Here is a 27,268-nt window from a genome sequence, read left to right as displayed (position 1 = left end):
GATAGATAGATACGGAGATAGATAGATAGATACAGAGATAGATAGATACAGAGATAGATAGATAGATAGATACAGAGATAGATAGATAGATAGATAGATAGATAGATAGAGATACGTAAATGTTGTACGACCGACTAAGCTGATTTATTCCACTTTACCGTTGAACATGAGATGAGAACCAATGAGGAAGAGATCTGTGAGAGATTTGTACTTCAGAAACAGACGAGGTTTAAAATGCACTCCGTCACTGTGTCTTCATCCATAAATTTCCATAAATACAACAATCAATTGTCCACACGCTTATTAGTTCTTACATTTATATTCTGCAGCTTTCTACATTGTTTTCTTGGAGGAAAAAAAACAAACACAAATGTCAATGGGTGCACAAGCTGACACATGATTAAATATTTACACACATTTGTGTCTGTGAGACAAGTTTACAGATGTGAACTATGGGGGTATTTATCTCATCAGACTAAATTTGAACTAAAACGACATTTATTCTATGGTTCAGTTGAAAGATTATCACTAAAACTATGGTAGGTCAAAATGAACTCTGCTTCAGTTTCTCTTTATCCATTGCATCATATATATACAGTATATATTTAGAACTCAGAATTAAGGTACTGAAGCTGGTCACATGATCTAAAAGAGCTGTTTTGATTGGCTTGGATAGAGCGAACGGCTTCTGATATGAAACGGACGTGACATTTAACCGTTTCTTTCTATAGCTGCGTTTCTATTACCTTTGGAAATCTAAATATCTCAATAAAAACTGGTAGTAGAAACACCTGATTTTAACTCAAATATTGCTAAAAGTAGTTGTTCCCAAATTAATTCAAAAAAAAAAAAAATTAATATAATGTACATATTATACATATATAAGTATCAAAAACACAGTGACTAAGAAGTAATAAAAATGGTGATTTAAATTTCAAAAGTCCAGCAGCCGATGACATGTGACCCTCCTGCTTCTCGTAGCGGCTCAGAGCTTTGTTTACAACATGGTGGACATCGCGAATGATCCGTAGACTAATTAAAGTTTGTTGTTTGTAGTGAGTTTGCACCGAGAAAACAAGCGACTGGAACAGAGAACAAACAAACACTGCGATCAGTGCGCGCTTGTCTGGAGATAAAGCGGTGGATTGAGCGATTGTTGTGTTAATCTACTCGCCCACCTCCCCCGTGACAAAAGCGGCGTCCACTGGCCGCGGGAGCACGTAGACAATCAGCGAAGGTGGACTTACATTGTTAGAGACTTTTAATGTCATAATCTATGTTTTTCATCATTTTCTTTTATCCTACGTGTCTAACTTAGTGATTTACACCTGCCAGTAAGTCTATCCCTCCATGTTAAAGTGTTAAAGATTCTTACGGTTGCCGTTCTGACAACCCCCGGTGCTATTCATATGTTTACCGAAGTACACGTACGTGTGTCTTAGCGTTAGGTTTAGGGTTAGGGTTAGGGTATGGTTTAGTCACGTGACCTAAACTGGCCAATGAAGGGTGCTGCGTACGAATAGAATGGCGGTATATTGATACGGCAATCATATGGATAGCCACTGCCTATATTAAAGCACATGTATTCAGCGTTGTATGATATATCATCTAGAACATCATAAATAATAAAACTGTTTCATTTGATCAACTTTACTCTCTCATTCTTTAACAGAACGTTTCAAGCTGCATTTTGGATTTATTTTGGCAGGTCCATAATACAGCTTTCAGAACATATAGTTCCAGAAATGAGAAATAATAATAATAAAAACAGGTACATTGGTACATTTGGTACTGTTCTGTGTCTGATTTTATATCTTTATGTGTGTCTGTAACAGATCAAACATCCTGATGTGTGTACCTGGCTTTAGTTTGGATCACCAGATAAAACTGATCCCAGAGTGTTCTCAGAGATCTGCACAAAGCCACAGTAGATAAAGATAGAATAGATCAGTTCCATTAGTGCTCAGTAAACATCTACATCTCCCATGTCCTTCAATAGTAAACATCTTTCTTCTTTAGATGTTGAGGATCTTTTCTTCATAGCCCAGGGCTGTTCTTTCATTCCTCTCTCACCTTCCATCGAACGCTCAGGGCCGTAGGAGGAGATCACATGTAGCACGCGTGCTAGCGTTAAGCGTAGCATTGCTACTGTTGTTTCTAAGTGTTTTCTTTTCATCATAAAAAAACTAAACTCACCCAGGGAATATTTAAGAACGCCGTGTCTGAAGGATGTTTGGAGCTCCTGGGGCTTCATGTCCTCTTTAGAAACTGTTTTATGAGACATTTTCCCTCAGCAAACGACATTAGCATTAACATCTCTGACTCTGACTTTAACAACGCGCACACACACACACACACACACACACACACACACACACAAGCGAGAGTTCAGATTCAGGTTTGTTTTTTCACCGATTGTTTTTTAAACCATATATTTGATTTAATATGTTTTATTTTATTAGATGTATGAGTGATTTATTCATTCTTCATCTGTATTTACTTTATTTAGCCTGTGAACATGATGCCAAACCAGTTTATTCTGATGAAACCAACATTAATTTGGTACTGTGGCAAAGGCATAAATACTTAAATATCATGTTTAGCCTCAAGGATTCAAACAATCAATCTATTTATGAATACGGTACCAAAAACTTTATTCTGAGTTGGAAATTATGATCTTGGAGAAACTCAGAACTGTAATCATACAAAAGTGAATAAATATTGCATATATCACAATACAGTATATAAATACAGTGATCTGCTTCATCACCTTTATTCTATTATTTCTAAACTGATTTTTTTGGAGGGAAAATTTTAAAAATCATAATACGCTTTAATCCCTTTTTTAAATTGACCTTTGTCTCATAATAATAACACATACTCTATTGTCTTTTACAATTTATTACAATTTATCAGTCAGTTTTACAACTCGGTTAACTGTGAATATTACAAATAAACAAAACAAAAAACACACACTCCATATTTCAAGAATATCCCATTGTGGTTTTAAATTAAGGCCAATCACAATAGATAAAAATGCATAAAAAAACAAATAAATAATACAGTAAAAATAAATAAATAAATAAATAAATAAATAAATAAATAAAACAAAATGAAAATGAAAACAAAATTAAATTAAATTAAAATAAATTGAACAAAATTAAACAAAATTAAACAAAATTAAACAAAATTAAATAAAATTAAATAAAACAAAATAAATAAAATATAATAATTATATAAATAAAGTGAAATATAAATAGATAAAATGAATACAATTAGATAAATTAGAATGGATAATTAAATAAAATGAAATAAGAGGCATTAAAAACACATCACTCCTTAGAGGAAGATAACAAAATTAACTTCCATCTGCTCTCAAAAAAATTAAACAAATACCCTAAACACATAATATTCATCCATTTTCTAAGCATAAATCAACTTTTACATTAAACCTGCTCAACTCCCAAAAATAAAATGCAGTTATGTGTCAAACGCAATATTGTTCCACATATTTAATCTATTCATCAAAATCAGCGTTTATTTCCCCTAAGAGATGCATTGATGCAGTGTAATCAATACCAAGATCAAAAGCATGGTTTTGAATTTATGATAATCTAAGTTTTACTTTGTTAGATAGTTTTATTTGTCATATTTATTTTTGAGGGCACCCTGAGCATCTTTTTGACAGTTTGTTAGAATCACAGCTTCAGGCTTCACCGCAGGTGACTGATCCTGATAATCACCTCCAATCCTCAGGGTGTGTCACTGAAGAAGAGGAGGGATGGGAAATCAGTCCCCATCAATAGCTGCGTTTCCGTTACCCTTGGAAATGCGCAAAATCTAAATAGTTTCATAAAAACTGGTAATAAAAACACCTGAATTTCAGAAAAACACTCACATAGCGCAAAAAAGTGTTTAAACTTTCATGAGGAGGAATTTTAGACGTTTGAGTATTGAAATGTGTCACAAAAACGCTATGGAAACACATTTTCTACAATTACACATCACAGGATGTGACATACCTGGTCACATGACCACCAAAATAAATAAAATAAAAATAAATAAATACAGAAATAAAAATAAAATGGACAAACAGTAATTTATTGTCTGCATTAACGCCAAACAATCAACAAAAGAAAATCAACAGGACTGAAAAGGTGGAGATTATACTTATTTTATTTCCTCTTTACAAACTCAGCTTCCTTTGGATTCAAATAAACACTAAGACATACATAAATAAATCTATATTTATCATTAATAGTTGCTGGGTGATTTGAGGTGGGGGTCTTCCAAACTGACACCCAAGCACCCCACAACAATGCCCACGCTGCTAGTGCAACTACTACATAGGAGAGTTCTATTAGGGCGGAGCCTCTCGGCTGACATCATCACATGGCCTCTATGACTCCTTTCATGTTTATTTTTTCGAGCTCAGTGGAGAGAGTCAGTCAGAGAAACATTTAAAATGTCAAACAAAGGTAAAAAACCCAGCTGGTTAAAGAGACTGTGTGGACATGGTTGTGTGGTCCCGATGTCAGATCGAGACCCTCCTCCTAAACCTAAGTCTGAGAAGAATAAAAAAAATAAAAAAAAAAGAGTGTTGGGCCGCTTGAAGAAGTTTTTTAAGCGTAAGGGAGCTCAGACATCTGAGCATGTGGTTGATTATCAGTCGGAGAAGGAGAAGCAACCGCTGATGGAGGTAAGGTTGGAGAACCAGGTCAGGATGATGTCAATGGTTTATCAGAAGCAGCTGGAATCCGAAGAGGAGCTGCAGCAGGAGAACGAGAAACTGGAAGTGTTGGAGGACAACGTCTGGCTCCTAACGAAGCAGATGGAACTGGAGCAGGAGGAGCGTCAGCTCACGGAACGCATTGAGGTCCTGACTTGTGTCAAGAAGGAGCTCCTCTTCTTCATGGAGGAGAGTCAGCAGTGGGAGCAGCGGCATCAGGTGAAGATAGAATACCTGGAGGAGAAGCTCAGAGAACTGACCTCCAAGAAGAAGAAGAAGAAGAAGAAGAAGAAGAGGAAGAAGTAAGGCAGCTTCAAAAAGCTGTAACATTATTTCAAGTCAAAGCTGCATCAGAAAAAGCAAGACCAATCATAACTGTTTTCTCCAGACATTCTGGTTCATCTACAAAAACTGACTGTCATTTTATTCTGAAAAAAAAATGCTGGGTCCTTTTCATGTTAAATACTTATTATTTGTTGATATGTGTTATTATGTCTGCTATGGACCATGTACAGTATGTGGAGGATTCACTAAGATCTGAAATAAAAAGTTTTAAACCAGATGCGTCCCTAAATCCTTTAGTGACGCAGTTTTTTTTTACCTGCTGCGACAAATTCACTAAGATTCGCCTTGTGTTAGTATTAGCCTAACATTAGCATTAGCTTAGTGTTTGCATTAGCTTAGCATTAACATTAATATAGCATTAGCAGTAGCCCATCGTTAGCATTAGCCTTGGCGGCGTCGGATTTGTTTTGACTGCAATGATACCGTTCATAAATAGTTTCATAAAATTGTCCAGCGGGAGCTTTGCAGAACAGCTCAATGTTGACAGGTAGTCATGGTAACTCAGTATAAGTTGAATGCTGCGTAGAAGCTTTGAAGAACAGCTCAATGTTGACAGGTAGTCATGGTAGCTCAGGAAAAGTTGAAAGCTGCCTAGAAGCTTTGAAGAACAGCTCAATGTTGACAGGTAGTTATGGTCACATGCAGCGTGAAAGTTACATTCTACAATGTGGATGGGAAATGAAAAGTTAAAAAAGACCAACACAGGCCCGTACGGTCCCAAAACAACACCAATCACCCCCCCAACAAGAGAGACCACTACCAACCACCTAAGCAGGGCCACCCTACTAGCCATAAAACTGACAACCAAGTGCACCCAAGCACCCCCACCCGGGCACATTCTACATTGTGGATGGGAAAATGAAAAGTTAAAAAGGTAAATAGTTTAAAAAGTTGAAAAGTCAGAACAAAGCTAATACATAGCAGAGTATCCAGAAAATGTTTGAACAGTTTGAGACCAAACTCAAATCGGTTGCAAACTGTGGGAGTAGTTCAACCTAGATGGTAGAAGAAGAATAACCGTGATATTGAAGTATAGTGATAATAATAATGTGCATGCTCTAACCTGAACCCAACAAAGTAATGCAGAGTGTTCTAAGGATGTTCTGAGCGTACGTCTTTCTGCAGAGAAGTTATTATATCCGTGGAGCTGCCAGGAAACATGTTTACACGCTGATGTGTTCACAACCAACTACTTTTATTTTACGTCCGTCTTTCACACACATCACATCAGACTCTATTAGTCAATGACAGAACTTCTCCTATCAGGCATCACACAACGTTCACGGCACATAGGAACAGTGCTGACTCAAGAACAATGCTGGGTCCAGGGCAAAAATAGAACAATGCTAAATATAACATTAACAAAAAAAACCCTGTATTATACTCACTAATTATGCCCACTATACAGGCATACTGTAATTATTGTGACAAGAACGTCTGTAAGCCTCACTGAATTGTTGGACCAAAGAGAAAGCGTGCCTCACTGTCGCAGGTGTTTGAGATTACTAATGTAATCCCACCAGCTCTCTGAGGAACTAGTCAAAACTGCAACTTTGATCAACAGAATTTTAGCCTCACCTGAGACCATAAGGATTATCGCTACTGCAGCTACCACTTTTCTGGTTTTATTGAAAATAATGGAAAATTGAACCTTTGTGACTCGCAGGCAATTTATCCTCAGAAGTAAAAGGTGTTTTGTTGTTGTGTAGAAGAGAATGTGTTAGCAGTGCGATTGACTGGCAACCTTTCCCTGTTTTAGCCTTATTTCTTATTTCTGCCCAAATGAAGCAGTGACACCAGTACAATGTAGACGTGAACAGAATATATGGAAAATTCACAGTATTTGCCCTTTTTCTGTGTAAAAAAGCTTTAAAGATAATTCCCAGAATTGTCACCTCATACATCACGATGTGTTTTTTTATCACCTTTTCGCAGCTTTTATCACAACAAAGAGAAAAAAATGTGGTGATCTGAAGGTGACGTTTAAAACAACAATCTGAGCTTTAATGTGATGGGTTTTTTGTTATTTTTTTAATTTATTTTTCTCTCATTATGTGTGCACTTTTTTTTTTTTTTTTTTTTTTTTAATATTGTTTTGTGTGTTTAGAGTCATTTACATATTTTTTATTGTTGTCATATTATATTTTTGAAGTAATTCTTGTGTTTTTAATGTCGTGTGGGTTTTCGGAGTAAATTCATGTCAATTTGTTGTTATTTTTGTTTGTTTTTGTGTCATTTTCTTTGAATTGCAGTCATTTTGTGCATTTATTACGGGTGCTCGACTGCATTCAAAACATTTGAACATCCATTTATGTAAATGTATCTATCCCAATGATATCAATGTCATGGTGAAGAAAATATTTCCTGAGTTTTAGTTTTTAGCTAAACACATTTCTTCATCTTTTACATCTTTTCATATACAGACATTTTTGATGAAACTACTTTTTAATAGAAGACGTCTGAATGCAGTGACATTTACCAAATGTATCACACTTAAATGTTTCAGATAGTTGAAAAACAAGTGGCTTAGTGGTTAGCACGTTCACCTCACAGCAAGAAGGGTCTGGGTTCAAGCCCTGGGGTGGAGTTTGCATGTTCTCCCCGTGCTGCGTGGGTTTCCTATGGGTACTCCGGCTTCCTCCCACAATCCAAAAACATCTCTAAAATTGCCCATAGGAGTGAATGAGAGAGCGAGTGGTTGTCTGTCTGTCTGTCTGTCTGTGTTGCCCTGCGACGGACAGGCACCCTGTCCAGGGTGTACCCCCGCCCAGAACCAATGAGAGCCGGAGATTGGCACCGGCAGACCCCCGCGACCCTGAACAGGGATAAGTGGGTCTGAAAATGAATGAATGATAATTGTATTCATCCAAACCAATCTGGACCTTCTTTAAAAAGTAATTGTGTTTCCTGAAGCTGTCAGAAAATAAAGAAGGCAACAAGATCGAAAAAAAATTGTATAAATTCAATAAATCATGACAAAAAGGAAAAAGAAAAGATCTATGAATCTGGAAAAGGTTAGGAAGCCATTTCCAAAGCTTGGGCATCCATCCAAGCATGGTCAGAACCATTATCCATAATGGAGAAAACTAGAAACACTGGTGAACCTTCACAACTCAAATTACTCCAAGAGTACGACATCCAAAGACCTGCACGCCTCAGCGCGCTCAGCTAAAGCTCCGTGTTAGTCCACCATGAAAAAGACACCTGGAAAAAATGGAGGAAATTTCAGACAAAAAAAAAAAAAATCATGAGAAAAATGAAGACAAAGGCTCGTCTCACATTTACAGAGAATCATAACGATCATCCCCAAAACTCAGCGATACTGTATGTAAGGGGATAAAAGGGGGTTTTAAAAATGATCCTATTCATTATTATTAATATTACATGAACATTTGCCAATGTGTCATTCACTTTATGAGTTATTAATACCTTGTTATTCAGGTGTGAACTATGTACTCTTCTATAGCACTTTTTTCTGCTAAATACATGTTTATTTGGGTATTAAGTAGTGCTGTTTATTAACCCTGGTCCCATTCTTCACATTTTAGTAAAACTATTTTAATTTTGCATATTTAGTTGTAAAATGTCAGTTGCTAAGGGTTGAACGCTGCTATTACAATTGATTTTTGCTATTGGCTGGAAAAGATTCTTTGGATTCCCCTGCATCATCAACTTTCAGTGTTGGCCCCGCCCCTCCGATAAAAGCTGAGAGGAGGGAGGAGGGTTTCTTCCAATTACAGCCCTCAGTGAGCATTGATTGACACTCTAAATGAGGAAGGCCACTGTGTTTGTGTGAAACAGCTGCTGTAGTGGTGATGTTCATCAAACTATGTGTGTATTTACAGACACATCTATACTGTGTGTGTATTCCTGTCTGTCTTTGTGTGTGCACGGACATGTGCGTGAGGTGGTGGGAGAGCGGGGCTGTGCCTGTGGTTGTAGTGACACAGTGTGTGTATAGACACAGTGTGTAGTGTGTTTGTGTACAGACACATCATTGTGTGTATTACCGTCTGTCTATGCACACAGTGCTGTGGGCTGACAGAGTGGGCGTGTCTTACTGCTACTGCAGTAACGTCCATAATCAAGGCATTTTTTTTTATTTCCCTCCTAGTGGCAGCTCAGCAGAAAGCAGGAGTTTAGTTACTCTTTAAGTTTAAACATTTATTAATCAAACAAGTCAAATCTATTTACACAAATACTACAGAGCGCTATGCTCACTAAGCTAAAAGCTAAGTATAAATGCTTGAGTATACAAAATACTACAAAGATAAAGTGTGTGTGTGTGTGTGGCTTCTATTGTGTATAGTCTAATTAGAATATGGTGTTCCAGAGTATCATGGTTCAATGGAAAGAGGCTGTGCTCGTCTTTTTTTAGCAAACTGTGTCCGTGAGCAGAGTCCGTACAGGATAAGTGCTGATTGGGACCACAAAGTGTGTCCGATGTGTCCGGTTCTGAACCTTTCCACTGGTTTCACAGCTGGTTTCACAGCTGGTTCAGTCCTGCAGGCTTTCACGGCTTTCATTGACTCTCTTCGCTCAGACTTACAGCAGTCAGGAAACGGAGTCTTTATCTCTGTGATGTGAAGTTAAAGTGGAAAATGTCTTTAGCCAGTGTGTTTACTTCATTCTTACTGTGATTGCTTGTGTTTTTTTCACCAGAAAACAAAGACAGTAAATGTTGTTCACCATGTCTGAATACATAACAATGGTTATTTCAACATTCAAATGAGTTCCACTGTCCTCCATTAATTTATCGTTAACAGCTCCGTTAAAGCTGAAAGCAGCTTTCAGATGTGATGAAATGTGACGTCCTGCATCTGTGCTGCTCTCTCTGATTCATTATTCATAATTCATTGATTGATTGATATCAGCAGGAATGGAGGCAAATATCTCTGGAATCTCTCAGCAGGGGCTAGCTGTAGCTAATGAAGTGGCTGACTGAGTGTCCGAATTTAGGAAATCATGCAGAATGTTAGTCTGTTAAACATTAAACATATACAAATATTAATAATCCAATTTTTCTCATTTTCATAATTTCTCATTGAATATTTGGTTTTATTTCTTATGTTTACGTTCCTTTTCAAAGCAATTTGTGTATTTTTAGATGTTTGTGAGCTTTGGTATGATTAGTTTTCACCTTGGAACCACTTAGAATATCTATAATAATGATGCATTAATGTGTCAGCGTGTTCACTGACACATTCATCACTGCTCACCCTCTCACATATTAATGTTTCATTGGGTTCCTTACACTGCATCACATCTGCTGCTCAGAGATAATCACACACACACACACACTTCTTACTTCTAATTAAACAAAATAACAGAAAAAGCACAAAATGACTCCAAAACCAAACATGCCCAAAACACACAAAATTATATAATATACAAATCAACAAGATATAAAGTAGGAAATGACTCCAAAACCACACAAAATATGCCAAAAACAAAAAAAGAATGACAACAAAATTACACAAAACATAAGAAAGCGCAAATATTCTCCACATCTATACTATAATTCAAGGGAGGTCTGTGTGTGTGCGTGTGTGTGTGTGTGTGTGGATGTGCGAGAGTGTGTGAGTGAGTGTGTGAGTGTGTGTGTGGAGCAAATATCTCCCCGACGCGGTGCGAAATGAAACCTATTCAACTTTTGACCTCAGGGTGTGAGGGGGCGCTAGCGCACCATCTATATCCATTTCACTACACAGCTCCTCACGCGAGCAAGAGTCACGTGTGCAGCCAGAGCCAATCGCTGCACACACAGCCAAGCAGACACGGACTGCAAACACACGAGTGAGAGAGAGGAAGATAGTTTAGACCGGAGTAATTTGGTGTAGCAAAACGATCAAAACGTTAATTTTATAATTGCGGCTCTCTCGGCAAGCGCGCGGTATTGAGCGCGCTACTACCGGTTCCGGGTTCATTCGATTACATCACAAACATTCTGATTCTTCAGACCGAGGAATGTAACGTTTTTGTGAGCGGATGGGTCCACTATGATTATTGTTTGTTCTGCCCAACGGTGAGTGTTAATTTATATATTATTCTATGTGCTAACAAAGATGATAGCAGCTACAATGTAAACACACAACACACACGGCTGATGCGCGTGCACGGAGTAGATGGATGTAGACACACGGCTGATGCGCGTGCACGGAGATGGATGTAGACACACACACACAGTATTTATCATAAAAATATACTAAATGAGTAAAATAAAACAAAAACCTAAAGAAATGCACAAAACTACACTAAAAAAGATACAAAATACACAAAATGATTCCAGAATCACACTACAATGGCAACAAAAACCAATAATTATAAAAGAAATGCACAAAAAGACAACAGAAAGATAAAAAAAATACACATAATGACTCCAAAAACGTACATTACAGAAAAATACATCAAACAAAAAAATTTAAAAATGAGTGTAAAAAACAACAAACATTTATCACGCACATTGTCCCATAAAATCAAACCAGGGTAGTCGCATATGCTATTTTACTTTGCACCCACAAGAGTACAGATTATGTACACCTCTTTGTACATCCAACCTTCAAATATATTGTCATTTGGCCATAATTGACAACTGTGCTTATGCTCCCACATGAATGCATACTTCCAAAGGGCACTGTACTAGATGGATGTAGAGAGACACACACACACAGTATTTATAATAAAAATATACTAAATGAGTAAAATAAAACAAAATACTAAACAATATTTATACCAAAAATACATAAAATAACTTCTGAATCACACTACAATGGCAAAAAAAACAATAGCAGAAAGATACAAAAATACACCACTCCAAAAAACATACATTACAGAAAAATACATCAAACAAAAAAATATAAAAGTGAGTAAAAAAAAAAAAAAAACAACCAACACATTTATCATGCACATGTTCCATAGAATTAAACCAGGAAAATTGCACCCACATTTTGCACCCGCAAATATATCCCTTATGCTCCCACATGAATGCATACTTCCAACTGGCACTGTACTATCGAATCAAACCAGGGAAATTGCACACGTTATTTTACTTTGCACCTGCAAATATACCCCTTAATAATGCTACAGAGTATGTTATTATTATGCCCGTAATTGACAACTCTCCTTAAGCGCTCACTATACGGGCACTGTACTATTTTCATGTTAGTTTGACCGTTCGCTATTTAGACCGGACGAACCTCACCCGGAAGTTGTATAACGGACCACCATTTAGTCCGGTTACAGTCTGTGTCAAGACACACGTCCGTAGCGTGGTAGTGAGCTCCCGTGGACTTCTCTTTTGAGGAAACATACTTTTTACTGTTCCTTATTTGGTGATAACATTTCAAAATGTTTATTTCCATGTTAGTTTGACCGTTCGCTATTTCGACCGGACAGACCTCACCCGGAAGTTATTGACAGCAATGGCTGCTGTGTTGAAAGCTCCACATTTTTTCGCAGCGCGTGTGTGTGAGAACCAACAGAGGAGATTAGAGTCTCAGGTAGAGAGTCTGTCTCTCTGGGCTTCACTATCGATCACCGTCTACGTGACATGCGTGCAGGTATGTGGGTGTTGAGTGTATAACGGACCACCATTTAGTCCGGTTACAGTCTGTGTCACGACACCCGTCCATAGGGTGGTATTGACTGTAGTGTTACGCTCTGAGTCAGATCTAAGTGTTTACATGTTACATAGTGAAGGTCACCTGATTACTGCAGCTTCTCTCACGACACACCTGCCACTACATCTAACTACTGACAATAGAGAAGTTTAGTGAAAGTTAGACAGGTACACATGGATGGACTGGTGCGTATGAATTTAGAATGGATTCCCTCCCTCCGCCCCCAAAACACACACCAAACAACAAAAATATGAAAATGACTCAAAATACACAAAACTAAATATTTAAACAAAAAATACACAAAAGAAATGCAAAAAACTACACTAAAAAAAGATACAAAATGACTCCAGAATTACACTACAAATGCAACAAAAAACAATAATTATACAAAAAAATGCACAAATGATGTAAAACTAAACAATATTTATACAGGAAGTACACAAAACAAGAACAGAAATGCACAAAAATATACAAAAGGCTCCAAAAACACATGAAATGACTCCAAAAAAACATATCTTACAGAAAAATACAAAAAAACAACAAAAATATGAAAATGACTCAGTATACACAAAACTAAATATTTATACAAAAATACACTAAAATGGCAACCGAAATGCGAGAAACTACATCAAAAAAAAAAAAAAAAACACAAAATGATTCCAGAATAGCACTACAATGGCAACAACAAATAATAATTAAAACAAAAAATATAAAAATGAGAAAAAAAACCAACACATTCATCATACGCATGTCTCATTAAATTAAACCAGGGAAGTTGCACACGTTATTTTACTTTGCACCCGAGACCCCAGCAGCGGAGCCAAGGCCCACGCCCTGCAGACGGCCAGAGCCGCGCCGAACGGGCAGCCAGCGGGCACTCCCCGTCGGGCCCAGAGCCAGCAGGGACCAGACCCCAAGCCAGAAGGACCTGGAACGGAAGCAGCACCAAGAGCAGTGCCCCCAGTGACAGCGACCACACCCATAGTCGCCGATGGCAACAAGGGGATGCTGCAAGTTGCCCCGCCGGCCCCCAGGCACACCGACCAGGCACCCCAGAGCGCGCCAGATCGCCTTTCCTTGTTGCTGCCCGTGCAATGAGCCCTAGAAAGCCCCCCCCCACCAAAGGGCCCAGCCAGACCGCAGAGCCCGGCTCACAGGGCGCCGCCCAAGCCGGGGCCACCCCGCGCCACACCCACAGGCATGGTAGGGCACGGCCCGCACCACCCGCCCCGGAAGACCCCCGTCAGGACCGGCCCGGCCAGCCGGCCAGGCCCGCCGGACCCCAAGGGCACCACCGCAGGACAGGAATCCCCCAAGGGCAAGCCCCCGGGCCAAACCCCCGTGGGGGGCGCCCCTCCACCCCAGCCCACGAACAGGCCACAACCCAGCAAGACCGCACAGCCCCAGGCGGTGCAAGAACAGCAGCACAGCCTCGCCCCCCACCGGACAGCGCAAGCCACGGGGCAATGCCCCCCCCCCCCCGGCGCAAGGGCGCCACCGCAGAAGTGAAGCACCCCAACAGCACACAACTGATGCGGAGCAGCAGCCCCCTGCCAAAGGCGCAGAACCCACCCACCTGCCAGCCCGCAGATAGCAGGACAGACCTACCAAGCGGCCGATACCGACCCTAACCACCGTAACTGCTAGAGCCACCCTCCAGCAAAGAGCACCATCCCGGAGTGTCAGAATGCTTCAGAGTCTGAGACCGAGACCTTTAAAATTTGGTCTCGAGACCAAGACCGGTCTCGACTACCACAACACTATTGTGTATATTAAAACTGTGCATTTTTTTTTAAAGGGGACATATCATGCTAAATCCACTTTTTTAGCCCTGAAATGCATTTTGTTGTATATTTAGAGTGCTTAGAAGTACAGAAAAAATCTAATTAGTCTCTTCAGGTGCTCCGTTGATATCTTTATATTCTGTTTTGGTCATATTTTTCAATCTGTTTTAATTTTTCTATTCTCTATTACGTTTTTTGAACAATAACGTCACAGTATTTGCAGCGGAACTGCCAAATTAGGACATCGACTCCAGGCCCAACACTTTGAGCAATCCGCCATTTTTATTTCTCGCTGCGATTTTGTAGTCCAAACTCAAGGATGCCGAAGGTTACGAGAGGATAAGTCAAAATGTTGGGTTGTTGGATGTAGTAACCCACACACTTCATTACACCGTCTCCCAGCATCAGAACCTTTTCAAAGTGTCTGGTTGAGTTTTATTTTTTATAGAAATGTACCACATCTGTGGATAAGGTCATTTTTGTGTGTGTGAAGCACTTCAATGATGACTGCTTCATCAACCTCCACCAGTATAAAGAAGGATTTACAGAAAGACTTTGTCTGATTGAGGGTTCAATTCCTTCTATCTTTGGAGACGATGAACAGAGCACTTCGGTAAGCTGTAAATAACGCTAAAAAGTGTGATGATAAGACGTCCCTGTCATTGTTTAGTTAGCATTAGCATTTGCACCGTCTTCATATGTTAGCGCTGTGTGCTCGTTTTAGATCCTTGATGATATGGCCTACGTGATTTAATTTAAGTCTAAAGTTTTCATTAGTCATTTCATTTTGACGTTTTTGTCTCCGAAAAGACTATTAAAATGCATTTCGTGACGTTAGCTTGGCGCTAGCGTTAGCTCGGTGCTTGTGTTAGCTCACTTGTTAGGGTTCTGCAGGTTCATCATCATCATTTTCATCTCGCTCCACTGGGTCAGACTCTGGCTGGAACATGTAAGGCTGGATGGACAAGTCTAACGTTGTTGACATTTTGTAAATAACGTGTGAATGAAAAGTTTATGCGCCGCTAATTAACCGTATCTCTTCATCAAACTACAAAAATGGCCAAGCAGGGTGGCGTTCAACCGAGTGTCACCTCTGCAACCTGGAGAGGGGGCGGGGTATGAAGTGTCTCATTTGCATTTAAAGAGACAGCACCAAAACGAGTTGCTCTCAGAAGCACATCAGAAAAGGGGTAGAAAAGGGGTGGAGCTATAATAATGAGGAATTCAGACCCAGGCATTGCAGTTCTGCTTTATATAGACCACAACTGTATGATTTATATGTAAAAAGGAAGGATTTAAAACCATGATATGTCCCCTTTAAGTGTTTTTCGCCTTCATAAAATCAGCAATACCATTAATTAACAAAAAATAACCCAATATGAGGGTTGATATTTTTTGTTTGTTAAAACAGTGCATTTATTGAGTACAAAGTTTAATAAACTGTATTTTTTAAGCCTTGGGACAGTGGGAATGTCAGAAAAAAAATATTTACCCAATTCAGGGATTAATAATGACTTTGTACTTTCAATGGTAAATTTATTACATTTCAGGTTAAATACAATTTATTGCAATATGTATTTTTATGCATAAAAATGTTATTCCTAAAGGCTGTGATGCAGAAACAGAACGTAGAACATGAGTTCTGTTTCGTAGGCGATGCTGCTGCCCAACCATAACATTCCAATTTGGCTTTTATCTTTCACCTCTTGTGAGAGAACATATCTCACCAACATTTACACACTTTTGCTACTTTTTACACTAATTTACTAATCATTGGAGAAGATGACACAAAAAAAGTGGGTTTTAGGCCGTTGGGGGCAACTGATTATATGAAGATAATAGAGAAGTTCCAACCCCAAGCAGCAAAAAACGGAAGGCTGGGGAAGAAGTGGAGAAGGAAAGACCTATGAAGAGACGCTGCTTGGACAGGGGTGACCGTAAGAAGAGGAAACACAGGCCAAAGATCAAAGCCAAAAGCCCCTCACCTAAAGTCCAATCAGTGGAGTCCCAAAGCTCTGGGTCCAAGGAGAGCTCCAGCAACCCTCCAGTCCCCTTACATGATGAGGACAGGATCCATTTCACATTTTCCAACAACTGTGAATCTTCCTCCACTTCTAATTCAGAAACAATAATTCCATTGTTTGAGAATTGCATCAATGTCAAATTTAAAAAGGAGGAATTTTAAGCCAAATATGAGGAACTTGAGGTGCTCGGAGAAGGAGGTTATGGAGCCGTCTATGCCGGAATACGATGCTCAGACTCAAAACAAGTGGCAATAAAACACATCCCTAAAGAAAAAGTGACCTACGTGTTGGTGTATTGGCAGAATAGGTTCCGCGTGTGGGTGTCCGAGGTGGTCTTCATGGCCCAGGCGGCCGGCCTACTCTGCAATGGCAGTCAGGAAAACTACGGCGTCATTGGCCTGCTAGATGTGTACAATCAAGAGGAGGAAGTCCTGATCGTGATGGCGCGTCCAGAGAAATCAATGGACATCTTTGATTTCGTTGAGCAGCGGGGCAAAGAGCATCTTGAAACAAGTGGTGGACGCAGCCCTGCTGATGCACAACAATGGGATCTTCCATCATGACATCAAGGGGGAGAACGTCTCTTCCAATCTGGATCGTTGACTTTGGCTGTGGTGGCTTTGTCCTCGATCAGCCCTACAGCGAATTTTGCGGTACTTTAGGCTAAAAATCGCCGGAAGTGTTAGAGCAGACCGAGTACCACGCAGAGCCTACTATGGTGTGGCAGATAGGGGCCATGCTGAGGTTCATCTTCAACTATAAATATTGCACCTACAATAACTACAATTTTCTGTCTCAAGAATGTATTGACTTCATGAGTCAGTGTCAGACCTTCTACCCGAAGCAGCGACCGGGATTGGACAAACTACAGCTCCATCCCTGGCTGCAGTAAGAACTAGGGAGGCTCTGATGCTGGTCAGATAGTGGAGCCCAGAGTTCACGGTAAACATGGTGATGCTGCTTTTAGTTGTTATGCTGCAAAGAAGTGGAACAAACTGCCAGCAGAGCTGAAGTCAAACTGCTTAAGATATGATAACCAAATCCGGTGTGTGGCTTCAGGGTATAAATTTCTTGATGGAGTTCGAAAATGAGAAGCTTGCAGTTATTATAAAGGGTTTCACATACACATGTAAAAGAACACAAACAAGTAAATAAAAGCCAATTTAAATATGCATCTTAGCAACAGGTTCAAAATACCAATTATGAATGTTATTAGAATAAGGCGTTGCACAAAAACAAGATAACTATAAAAGGCTTAGCCTAAATAAATGTAAAAATACAACAACAATTATTGAACTTCAAAAGCTGCAGCTTGAAGACTTTAGTGTAAACTGTAACTTTGCTATAAAAAAACAAAGAGAGATACATTTAAAGTAGCTTCTACTGATGGTTTGGCTCATCAAGTATTATTTTTAATTTAAATACTACGATGACTAAAATATTTTGCTATTTCCGATTCTGATTCTGATTCTATTGAATCCAAAACTTCCAGATTTAACATTATAATACTAAAATTGCTGATATTGATCTTTTATTTCTTGGATATTGTCACTGCCTTTACTATTATTATTATTATTATTATTATTATTATTATTATTATTATTATTATTATTATTATGATACATCCATTTTATATAGTGCTTTTCTGGGTACTCAAGGTCGCTTTACAATGAAGGGAGCAGTGTTGGGGTTCACTGCCTTGCACAAGGGCACCTCGGCAGTACTCGAGAGGTGCCCTGGCATCTCTCCAGCTACCGGAACAACTTCCGTTTTTTTGGTCCACACCGGGACTTGAACCGGCGACCCTTTGGTTCCCAACCCGCGTCCCTACGGACTTTATACATCATTTATTTATACAGTACATGGAAGTGCAAACTAGGTCATATTCATGTTGGAATGGCTCTTCTCCCGCTCTAACCCTAATACCTAACCTCTGACATCAAACTGCAATGCTTCAATTATTTGTGAATTTAATGGTTCACCTCGATATGAACCAAAATAAATAAAACATCTACATCTAACTCTGCATTAGAGTTGACCTCCAGCCGTGATGACCTTTATCATTTGAATCATTGCAGTGTGATTTATTGTTGAAAAAAAAAAGGGTGTGGCCAATGAATATTTTAGTCTACATTCCACCATCATTAGTGGTAAAAATCTTCCTTGTTGAGATTGTTGAACCCTAGACGTTCATGAACCCCTCCCCCCTCCGTCACTCTGATTAATGTCTCTGTCTGTGAGGGAATGTGTCGTTAATTAAATTAAAATTCAGACGGATTGACGACTGTTTACTGAGCAAATAGATCAGGAAGTCGTGCCATGTTTTTTTCATAATGTCAGGATTATGGAAAACGCTGCGACTGCACGTGACGTTGATCTAGGCACGGAAAACGATTCATGAATGTGCTTTTAAACATGCAGGAACATGTTCAACTGTCCTACCGTTAACGTGAACACGTGCACGGTTTCTCTGCACGTGCACGTGAAGGTAATCTGCTTCGCTGAAAAAGATGCCTTAATGTCTCCATTACCATGACAACTAAGAGTGGCTGCGTGAGCCCGGTTCTCTCCAGGCTAAAAGTTGTCTTTGCTGAGATCAATGAAGGGAGGATGAACAGGAGATCTGGAGATCAGGTGGTAGGGCTCAGAGCTGGATGAAGGGATTCAGAGAGTTCTGATTGGTCCACAGCTCAATGGGGAGAATCAGAACTTTATGTGATCATGTGATATCAGGCTAACCTTGTATTTTTCAACCTTGGGGTCGGGACCCCATGTGGGGTCGCCTGAAATGTTTAAAAAAGGAGAAAAAAAACTTTTTTTTTATTTTTTACTCTATTTTTAATTTAAACAACACAATCTTAAACAACTGTATTCTATGTGTTCACTTTATATCAGCTCAGATATATTTTTTACTGCTTGTTAGTAGATTTATATTGTGAAATATACATTTTAGATTTATATTGTAAATATGAATATTTAGTTTAACTAGATTTATATTATATATTCATATTATATGTTGTCATTCTTTCTGCTATTGTTGTTATTTTTCTAATAATGTATAACACTATTATCCTGTTAGTATTTATATTTGTTTTTGTTCTTACTCTGCACTTATACTGTATATACTGTCTTGCTGCAAATGTGAATTTACCCTCTGGGAATTAATAAAGATGTATTCAATTCCATTCTATATTATAAAACATACATTTTAGTTGAACTGATTTATATTTTAGAATATAAATCTAGTTAAACTAAAATGCAGTTTAAAAACCTACTAATACTGGCTAAACTCTGTATTTGTAATACATGTAACAAACATTATCAAAAACTAATCCTAGAAAAATAAAACATCTTTAGGGTCACCAGATATACTTGTTATCAAAATGAGAATTAGATCTTTAACCTCTTACACTTTATATTTTAGTCCACTATATTTGTAACAGATTTAATAGAGTAAAATATTGATGAATCATTTAGTGGTTCCCTATTTTTTCTGCTGTGTAAAAGTGTAAAAAAGTGACTTTTTTTTAATATATTTTTGCTACATTACTCCCATTTCTGACATGTTTACATCACATTTCAATACCTTTTCAGCACTTATAAACCCACCGCTTTTCCACCTAATGTCACATATGTTGAACCATTATTATCACTTTTAACCTCTTTTCACCATTTGTCATAATTATTTTTGCCAATTTAACCACATTCATGATTTGTCATGCCCATTATTTGCCAGTTTTAACTAATTGTTTCAACTTGTGCTGCTTTGGGTTGCTCTAAAAATCAGTAAAAGTTAAAAAAGTTGATGTAAACCTCTTTTGTTTACTGAGAGATGATAAATTAAAACTGTGACCCCAAAAAATTGTGGCCACAACCAATTTCTATGGTTTTTAAAATACATTTCACCACCTTTTCCACCATTTTTGGTCACGTTTAACCCATTTTATTTCTGTTGAATACAAGGTTTTACATCTTTAAGATGATTATAATAATAATAAACCAGGGCTATTCAACTAAAAGTTCACTCGGGCCGGATTTATAGACTAAGGACATGAGCTGGGCCGGACATTTTTAGCAGACAGTGAGAAAAGTTAACCATTTAAAATAAGCACAAATAGAAAAGATAACGAACACACTGGATGTTTATTAATGTACTGCCACTTCCAAAAGCTCATAAACACAACAGAAGAGCAGTGCTTAACTAAACCTGTGCTGAAATATGGTTTCTTTAAATTTTACATTTCAAACACATAAACACAAAACATATTTTGATACAATACAATACAAGCACATGTTAAGGTGCATGTGAACATAAAAACAGATTAGAAATGACATCTTTGGTTTTGGTCACAAAGTAACTTGCTTGACAGCAACTTTTCAGAACTTGAGGTATTTTTCTTCTTTTGAAATAACAAAAAACAGAGTTTGTCTCTGTCACTATTTGGTCTCATCTGAGACAGTCACATTGTGAGTGCATATAATAATAAAAATAAATAAACAGTGGGCACAGTGACACAGTTACTATCCCTTTGAAATGAAATAAACCTGACATCAATGTGCATAACAAAGTGCATCTACAGTATGTGAAATAATGAGTTAAAAGAAAATAGTCACACAAATACATAAAACTACAATTTGTTCCTGCTATAGCACACTACTTTATTGCACTTAATATGTTATGTAGATGTGTGTGTAACACTTCCCTAGTTGATTTTTCTAGTGGGAGAAATGACCTCTTGTTTTGAACAAGAGCATGGATGTTTGGCTCATAAGATGTCAGCGCAATCTGAAGGCAGTGGTTAAGAGTCCTGATTGAGTCAGTCAGAGAGCAACGAGAGCTGTTCTTTATCATGTTCATGTGTGAAAAGCTTGATTCACATGTGTATGTTGATCCAAACATACTGAGCAAGTGGACTGCTACTTTGTTAATGTTAGGGAACTGGTGTATATTGACATTACACCAGAACCTTGTAGGTCCATTGCTGTGAAGCTCGTGAGCCATGTGCTTTGCCTTTGGAGAGCCACAACAATAGGTCCTGGTGCTCCGCAGACGTCTCCGACAACAGCTGGCGAAATAAGCCTTGTTGGAGGCTTGATGTTGAGCGAACAAAGTTTATGCACAAAACAATGCAGGGTTGTCATCTGAGGCGCAACAGCGGACCAAAACCGTTAACCTTTCCAGACATGGATGGAGCCCCATCCGTAACAAACATGCACACGCGCTTCATGTCCAGATCATTATCTTCAAAAAATGATGATTTTTTTCAAACAGTATCTCACCTGTTGTTTGTCCATCTCATGGCAACAAGCCCAGCAGTTCCTCTTTGAAAAGCTGGGCTGTGTCAGTTCTATCTGTTGACTCGTCTACTGCTACAGTCATCTGATCAGCTTTTCTGAGCTCTTTTAGCAGCGTCTCAAAGACATCTGTGGTGAGAATGTCAACCCTGCGAATGTTGGAAGTGTCAGACAAGGTACCTGTTTGATAGCAGATGTCACACTCTCCTTAACTCTATCGTCGGTTAAGACTTTGTCCACGACAGCCAACACGCAGTCCTTCACAGTTTCTGAGTCTGTGAACGGCCTCTTTTTCTTTGCCAAGATCCATGATACACGAAGGGAAGCTGCTGTGGCTCTTTCCTGAGCTGTGCAAGTCTGCTTCATTGTAGTACAGCTCCGGTTGTAAGACGCAGTCAAACTTTGAATTTTAGCCGCTCTCATGAGATCCCTCGGGAAAGTTTGTCCGAAACGCGGCATTATAGTCTTTCAGCACTGCAACGCACTCTTTGCAGAGTAAACACATTGGTTTGGTGGTAAAATAAATAAATACTTGTCTGTCCATGAAGGATTAAACCAATGGTTTTCCTCTTCGATTTTTCGTTTCAGGGTAGAAAAAGACATGCTAAGATTTTCACCTTTATAGAACTGCTAATGCCGCCTCAACAACAACACAATGCATTATGGGTTCAGTGTTCCATTCAATGTTTGTAATAATGTAAGACTTTTTTGTAAGAACATGTCAGTGTTACTAAAATATGTTTTTCTATACTTCTCCAACCCAAGTCATTCAGCAGTTGCTTTCGGGCCACTCGAGGGTTGCATTCGGGCCGCATGTGGCCCGCGGGCCGCTAATTGAATAAGGCTGTAATAAACGTTCCTGGATAACAGTGGATATTATTCAGATGAATAAATAAATGTGGTTATCACAGATTCATAGAACAATAGATCATCATTTTGCTGACTCGTGATAAAAGGTTGAGAACCACTGCTGTAAATCAACAGTGTCTGTCAGGATGTTTTGTGTACTTTTTGTAGAAATGCGTAGCAGTATTTTTCTCATGAACTCACTCCCTCGTGTCTCCAGATGCAGATCTACATGTACAACTCAGACGACTTTGACAGTCTGGGTGCAGCACTCAGGGAGAAACGCAGCATCGCAGCTACAGCCGTCTTCTTTCAGGTACGCTTTGTATTTTATTGATTATTTAAGTAAAAGAATCACTCCATTGTAAATCACTGCAATAAAAACGTGATTAAACTTTGGGTTTTATGTTTAATGGGAAAGTGAAGCTGATAAATGGGACAATGGATGGTGTCGCTGACTCATTCTAAGTAGGAACAAAATGTTTAAAGATGATCAGTTGTGGTTTTTAAGTGTGTTTGCATCTTTTTAAAGGTTCCTCTCTTCTCTTGAGGGAGGAAAATAGTGTTTTATCTTTTCTAGCAATAATTCAAACCTGCTGATGAATAAAAGTGCTCTGCATCGCTGTTAGTGGCTTCTTTACAGTATTTATTTAATCACTACTATACTAACTTTCTAATGACAAACAAAAGACAGGAATAAATTGATTTGTATGGACTGTTTTTAGAGGGAACTGATCAACTTCACACACTGTAATCAGAAGTAGAAATACTCACGTTACTGTAATTCAGTTGCTTTTATGAGTACTTGTATTTTTCTAAATCAGTAATTTTACTTGTACTTAAGTACGTTTTAAAAAAGGAAAGTAATTAGTTACATTTCTACACTCAACTGTTACTGAGTAAATTATTATGTTTTGTATCATATTGCATTATTAACTTTGCCTACCCAAGCAATGCTAATGCTAGGTTAGTGCTAATGTTAATGTTAGGTTAGTATCAAAGTTAATGCTATTGTTAGGCAAGCATTAACTAATGCTTGGTTAGTGTTAATGCTAATGCTAGGCTAAAGCAATGGCTAGGCGAATGCTAAGGCTTGGTTAGTGCCAATGCTAAGTTAATGCTAATATTAGGCTATTGCTATGCTAATGCTAGGTTAGTGTTATGCTAATGTTTGGTTGATCTTAATATTAGGGTAATGTTATTGCTAGGTTAGTGCTAATGTTAGGTTAGTGCTAACACTTTTGTTAATGTTAGGTTTGTGTTAATGCTAATACTAGGTTAGTGCTATTGAAACCGTGGCAGGGTTTATTACCAACAATAAATTGGGGGTTAAAGTAACTAGTAACTTTTACTTTGAGTACTATTTATTTGAGTTACTTTTTACTTGTACTTTAATATTCCATGTATGACTTACTTGTACTTGTAATTGAGTACAATTTCTATCAAGTAACAGTACTTCTACTTGAGCAGATATATCAGTACTCTTTACACTTCTGATTACAAGTAATTATTTAATTAAATATAGAAAATGATAATTATAGTTTGTTTATTATTAGTTTGTTTGTTTGGGGGTTTTTTTGGCATGTTTTTTTACTCATTTTTTTATATGTAAGTATGATTGTATCCAACATTTATTCTGTCTACTCCTTATTGATGTCATTAAACAGTGTTACATCCTCCTCTTTCATTATATGTTAAAACTACATTTTTAATATACTTTAGAGCAGACCCAAAAACTGGAATTTACAAAGTTGGAAAGAAAATGAAACTCCAAAAACACACAAAAATACAGAAACATATGCAAATAACATTTCAAATAATCTACTTCAAAAATAAATAAATGACAGAAAAATACACAAAAGGTACGCAAAAATATACAAAACACACAAAATAACCACAAAAGCACACAGAACGACTGAAAATAATTTTTTAATCACAAAAATTACTTAACAACTATACAAAATGACAGAAAAAAAATAAAAAATACAACAGAAATACACAAAAGTACACAAAACACAAGAACACAATAACACACAAAATATCAACAAAGGCATAAAACACAAAAATATTTCAAAAATCACATCAAAAACAGACAAAATGACAACAAACATTCAAAAAACTACAACTCACACAAACCCTTGCTCAGATTGATTAAAAAACCACACACACACACACACACAAAATAACAACATAAATACACAAGATGACTTCTAAATTACACAGAAATAACCAAAAAAATATACAAAACATCGAAGAAAATTCACAGGACAACAAAAATACACAAAATAACTCACAATCCACAAAATAACAAGAAAAATACACACGATGATAGAAAAGTACATAAAATCACAGCAAAGACAATCAAGATGACTACAACTTCACACAAAAATAACCAAAACAACATCAAAAATACAAAATTTTGTCCAAAAAACACACAAAACAACAACAAAAATACACAGATTGACAGAGAAATACACAAAATAATTAAAAAACATACAAACTCTTTGTTGTTTGATGTTTCCCATGATAATGCGTCTCAAATGCTCAAAAACACACAAAATGAAAAAAAAAATACAAAATAACAACATAAATACACAAGATGACACAGAAATAACAGAAAAAAACACAAAATAATTAATTATCCACCAAACAACAAGACAAACACACAGGATGATAGAAAAGTAGATAAAAGCACAACAATAACAATGATGACAAATACACACAAAAATATTCAAAACAATACAAAAATGACTCCAACAACAAAAAATATGAAAATTAGTCCAAAAATACACAAAATAATTTAAAAAACACAGTTTCTTCTGTCAACACTTCAACTGGTCTTTATTCTAAATGATGACGTGAATGTTGATCATGTGACCCTCAGATCATTGTTGTGGCCCCGCCCCCTGTGATACAGTAAGATTCACCAACACTGAATGATGTTAATTTAAGAGCACATACCTTAGATTAACTCGTTTAATGTGTCTACCTTATTAACGTTGATGTTTTCAGCGTTAAATGTTCATAAATAAACTCCATTAAAGTGAAAATTGGCTCAATGTTTGCATTGTTTCCACTTTGTTACTTCAGGACATTTATCTTCATCTTCATCTTTATCAGTTCAACTGGAAAAACAAAGAGGTCATTACTGGTAATTTGCTGCCAGACAGTTATTATCCACTTATTTTCCATTTGTCCAGTAGTTCCCAGGACTTGGTTAAAATAATAATAATTACTGAGTGTAGAATGGGCTGATGGAAGTCTGTCCTTTTATTACATTCTATATTCTGAAATGTTACACATTACACCAAAGAACATCCACACAAGCACAGTACTGGGACTACTGGGAGTATATACTGGAAGTACTGGGGGTATATACTGGGAGTACTGGGAGTATATACTGGGACTACTGGGGGTATATACTGGGAGTACTGGGAGTATATACTGGGAGTACTGGGGGTATGTACTGGGAGTATATACTGGGAGTATATACTGAGAGTACTGGGGGTATATACTGGGAGTATATACTGAGAGTACTGGGGGTATATACTGGGAGTACTAGGGGTATATACTGGGAGTACTGGGGGTATGTACTGGGAGTATATACTGGGGGTATATACTGGGAGTACTGGGGGTATATACTGGGAGTATATACTGGGAGTACTGGGGGTATATACTGGGAGTATATACTGGGAGTACTGGGGGTATATACTGGGAGTATATACTGGGAGTACTGGGGGTATGTACTGGGAGTATATACTGGGAGTATATACTGAGAGTACTGGGGGTATATACTGGGAGTATATACTGGGAGTACTGGGGGTATGTACTGGGAGTATATACTGGGAGTACTGGGGGTATGTACTGGGAGTATATACTGAGAGTACTGGGGGTATATACTAGGAGTACTGGGAGTACATACTGGGAGTACTGGGAGTATATACTGAGAGTACTGGGAGTATATACTGGGAGTAAATACTGAGAGTACTGGGGGTATATACTGGGAGTACTGGGAGTATATACTGAGAGTACTGGGGGTATATACTGAGAGTACTGGGGGTATATACTGAGAGTACTGGGGGTATATACTGGGAGTACTGGGGGTATATACTGGGAGTACTGGGGGTATATACTGGGAGTACTGGGGGTATATACTGGGAGTACTGGGAGTATATACTGGGAGTACTGGGGGTATATACTGGGAGTATATACTGGGAGTACTGGGAGTATATACTGGGAGTACTGGGGGTATATACTGGAAGTACTGGGGGTATATACTGGAAGTACTGGGGGTATATACTGGGAGTACTGGGGGTATATACTGGAAGTACTGGGGGTATATACTGGGAGTACTGGGGGTATATACTGGGAGTACTGGGGGTATATACTGGGAGTACTGGGAGTATATACTGAGAGTACTGGGGGTATATACTGGGAGTATATACTGAGAGTACTGGCGGTATATACTGGGAGTATATACTGGGAGTACTGGGAGTACATACTGGGAGTACTGGGAGTATATACTGAGAGTACTGGGGGTATATACTGGGAGTACTGGGGGTATTTACTGGGGGTTTATACTGGGAGTACTGGGGGTATATACTGGGAGTATATACTCGGAGTATA

At 38.2% G+C, this 27,268-nt stretch overlaps 1 protein-coding gene across 1 annotated transcript in view; it reads left to right on the top strand.

Moving 5' to 3' along the window:
* The window catches only part of LOC114463275 (receptor-type tyrosine-protein phosphatase gamma-like), a 303,535-nt gene that overhangs the window by 209,847 nt on the left and 66,420 nt on the right, over positions 1–27,268 (top strand). Inside the window, exon 5 of the mRNA XM_028446736.1 lies at positions 22,863–22,958. Within this exon, the coding sequence (XP_028302537.1) occupies positions 22,863–22,958 (96 nt within the window). The remainder of the gene's footprint in view (positions 1–22,862; positions 22,959–27,268) is intronic.

This window comes from Gouania willdenowi, chromosome 5 (genome assembly GCF_900634775.1).
Source record: "Gouania willdenowi chromosome 5, fGouWil2.1, whole genome shotgun sequence".
NCBI classification, from domain to species: domain Eukaryota; kingdom Metazoa; phylum Chordata; class Actinopteri; order Blenniiformes; family Gobiesocidae; genus Gouania; species Gouania willdenowi.
This window is presented reverse-complemented; position numbering and strand designations above follow the sequence as displayed.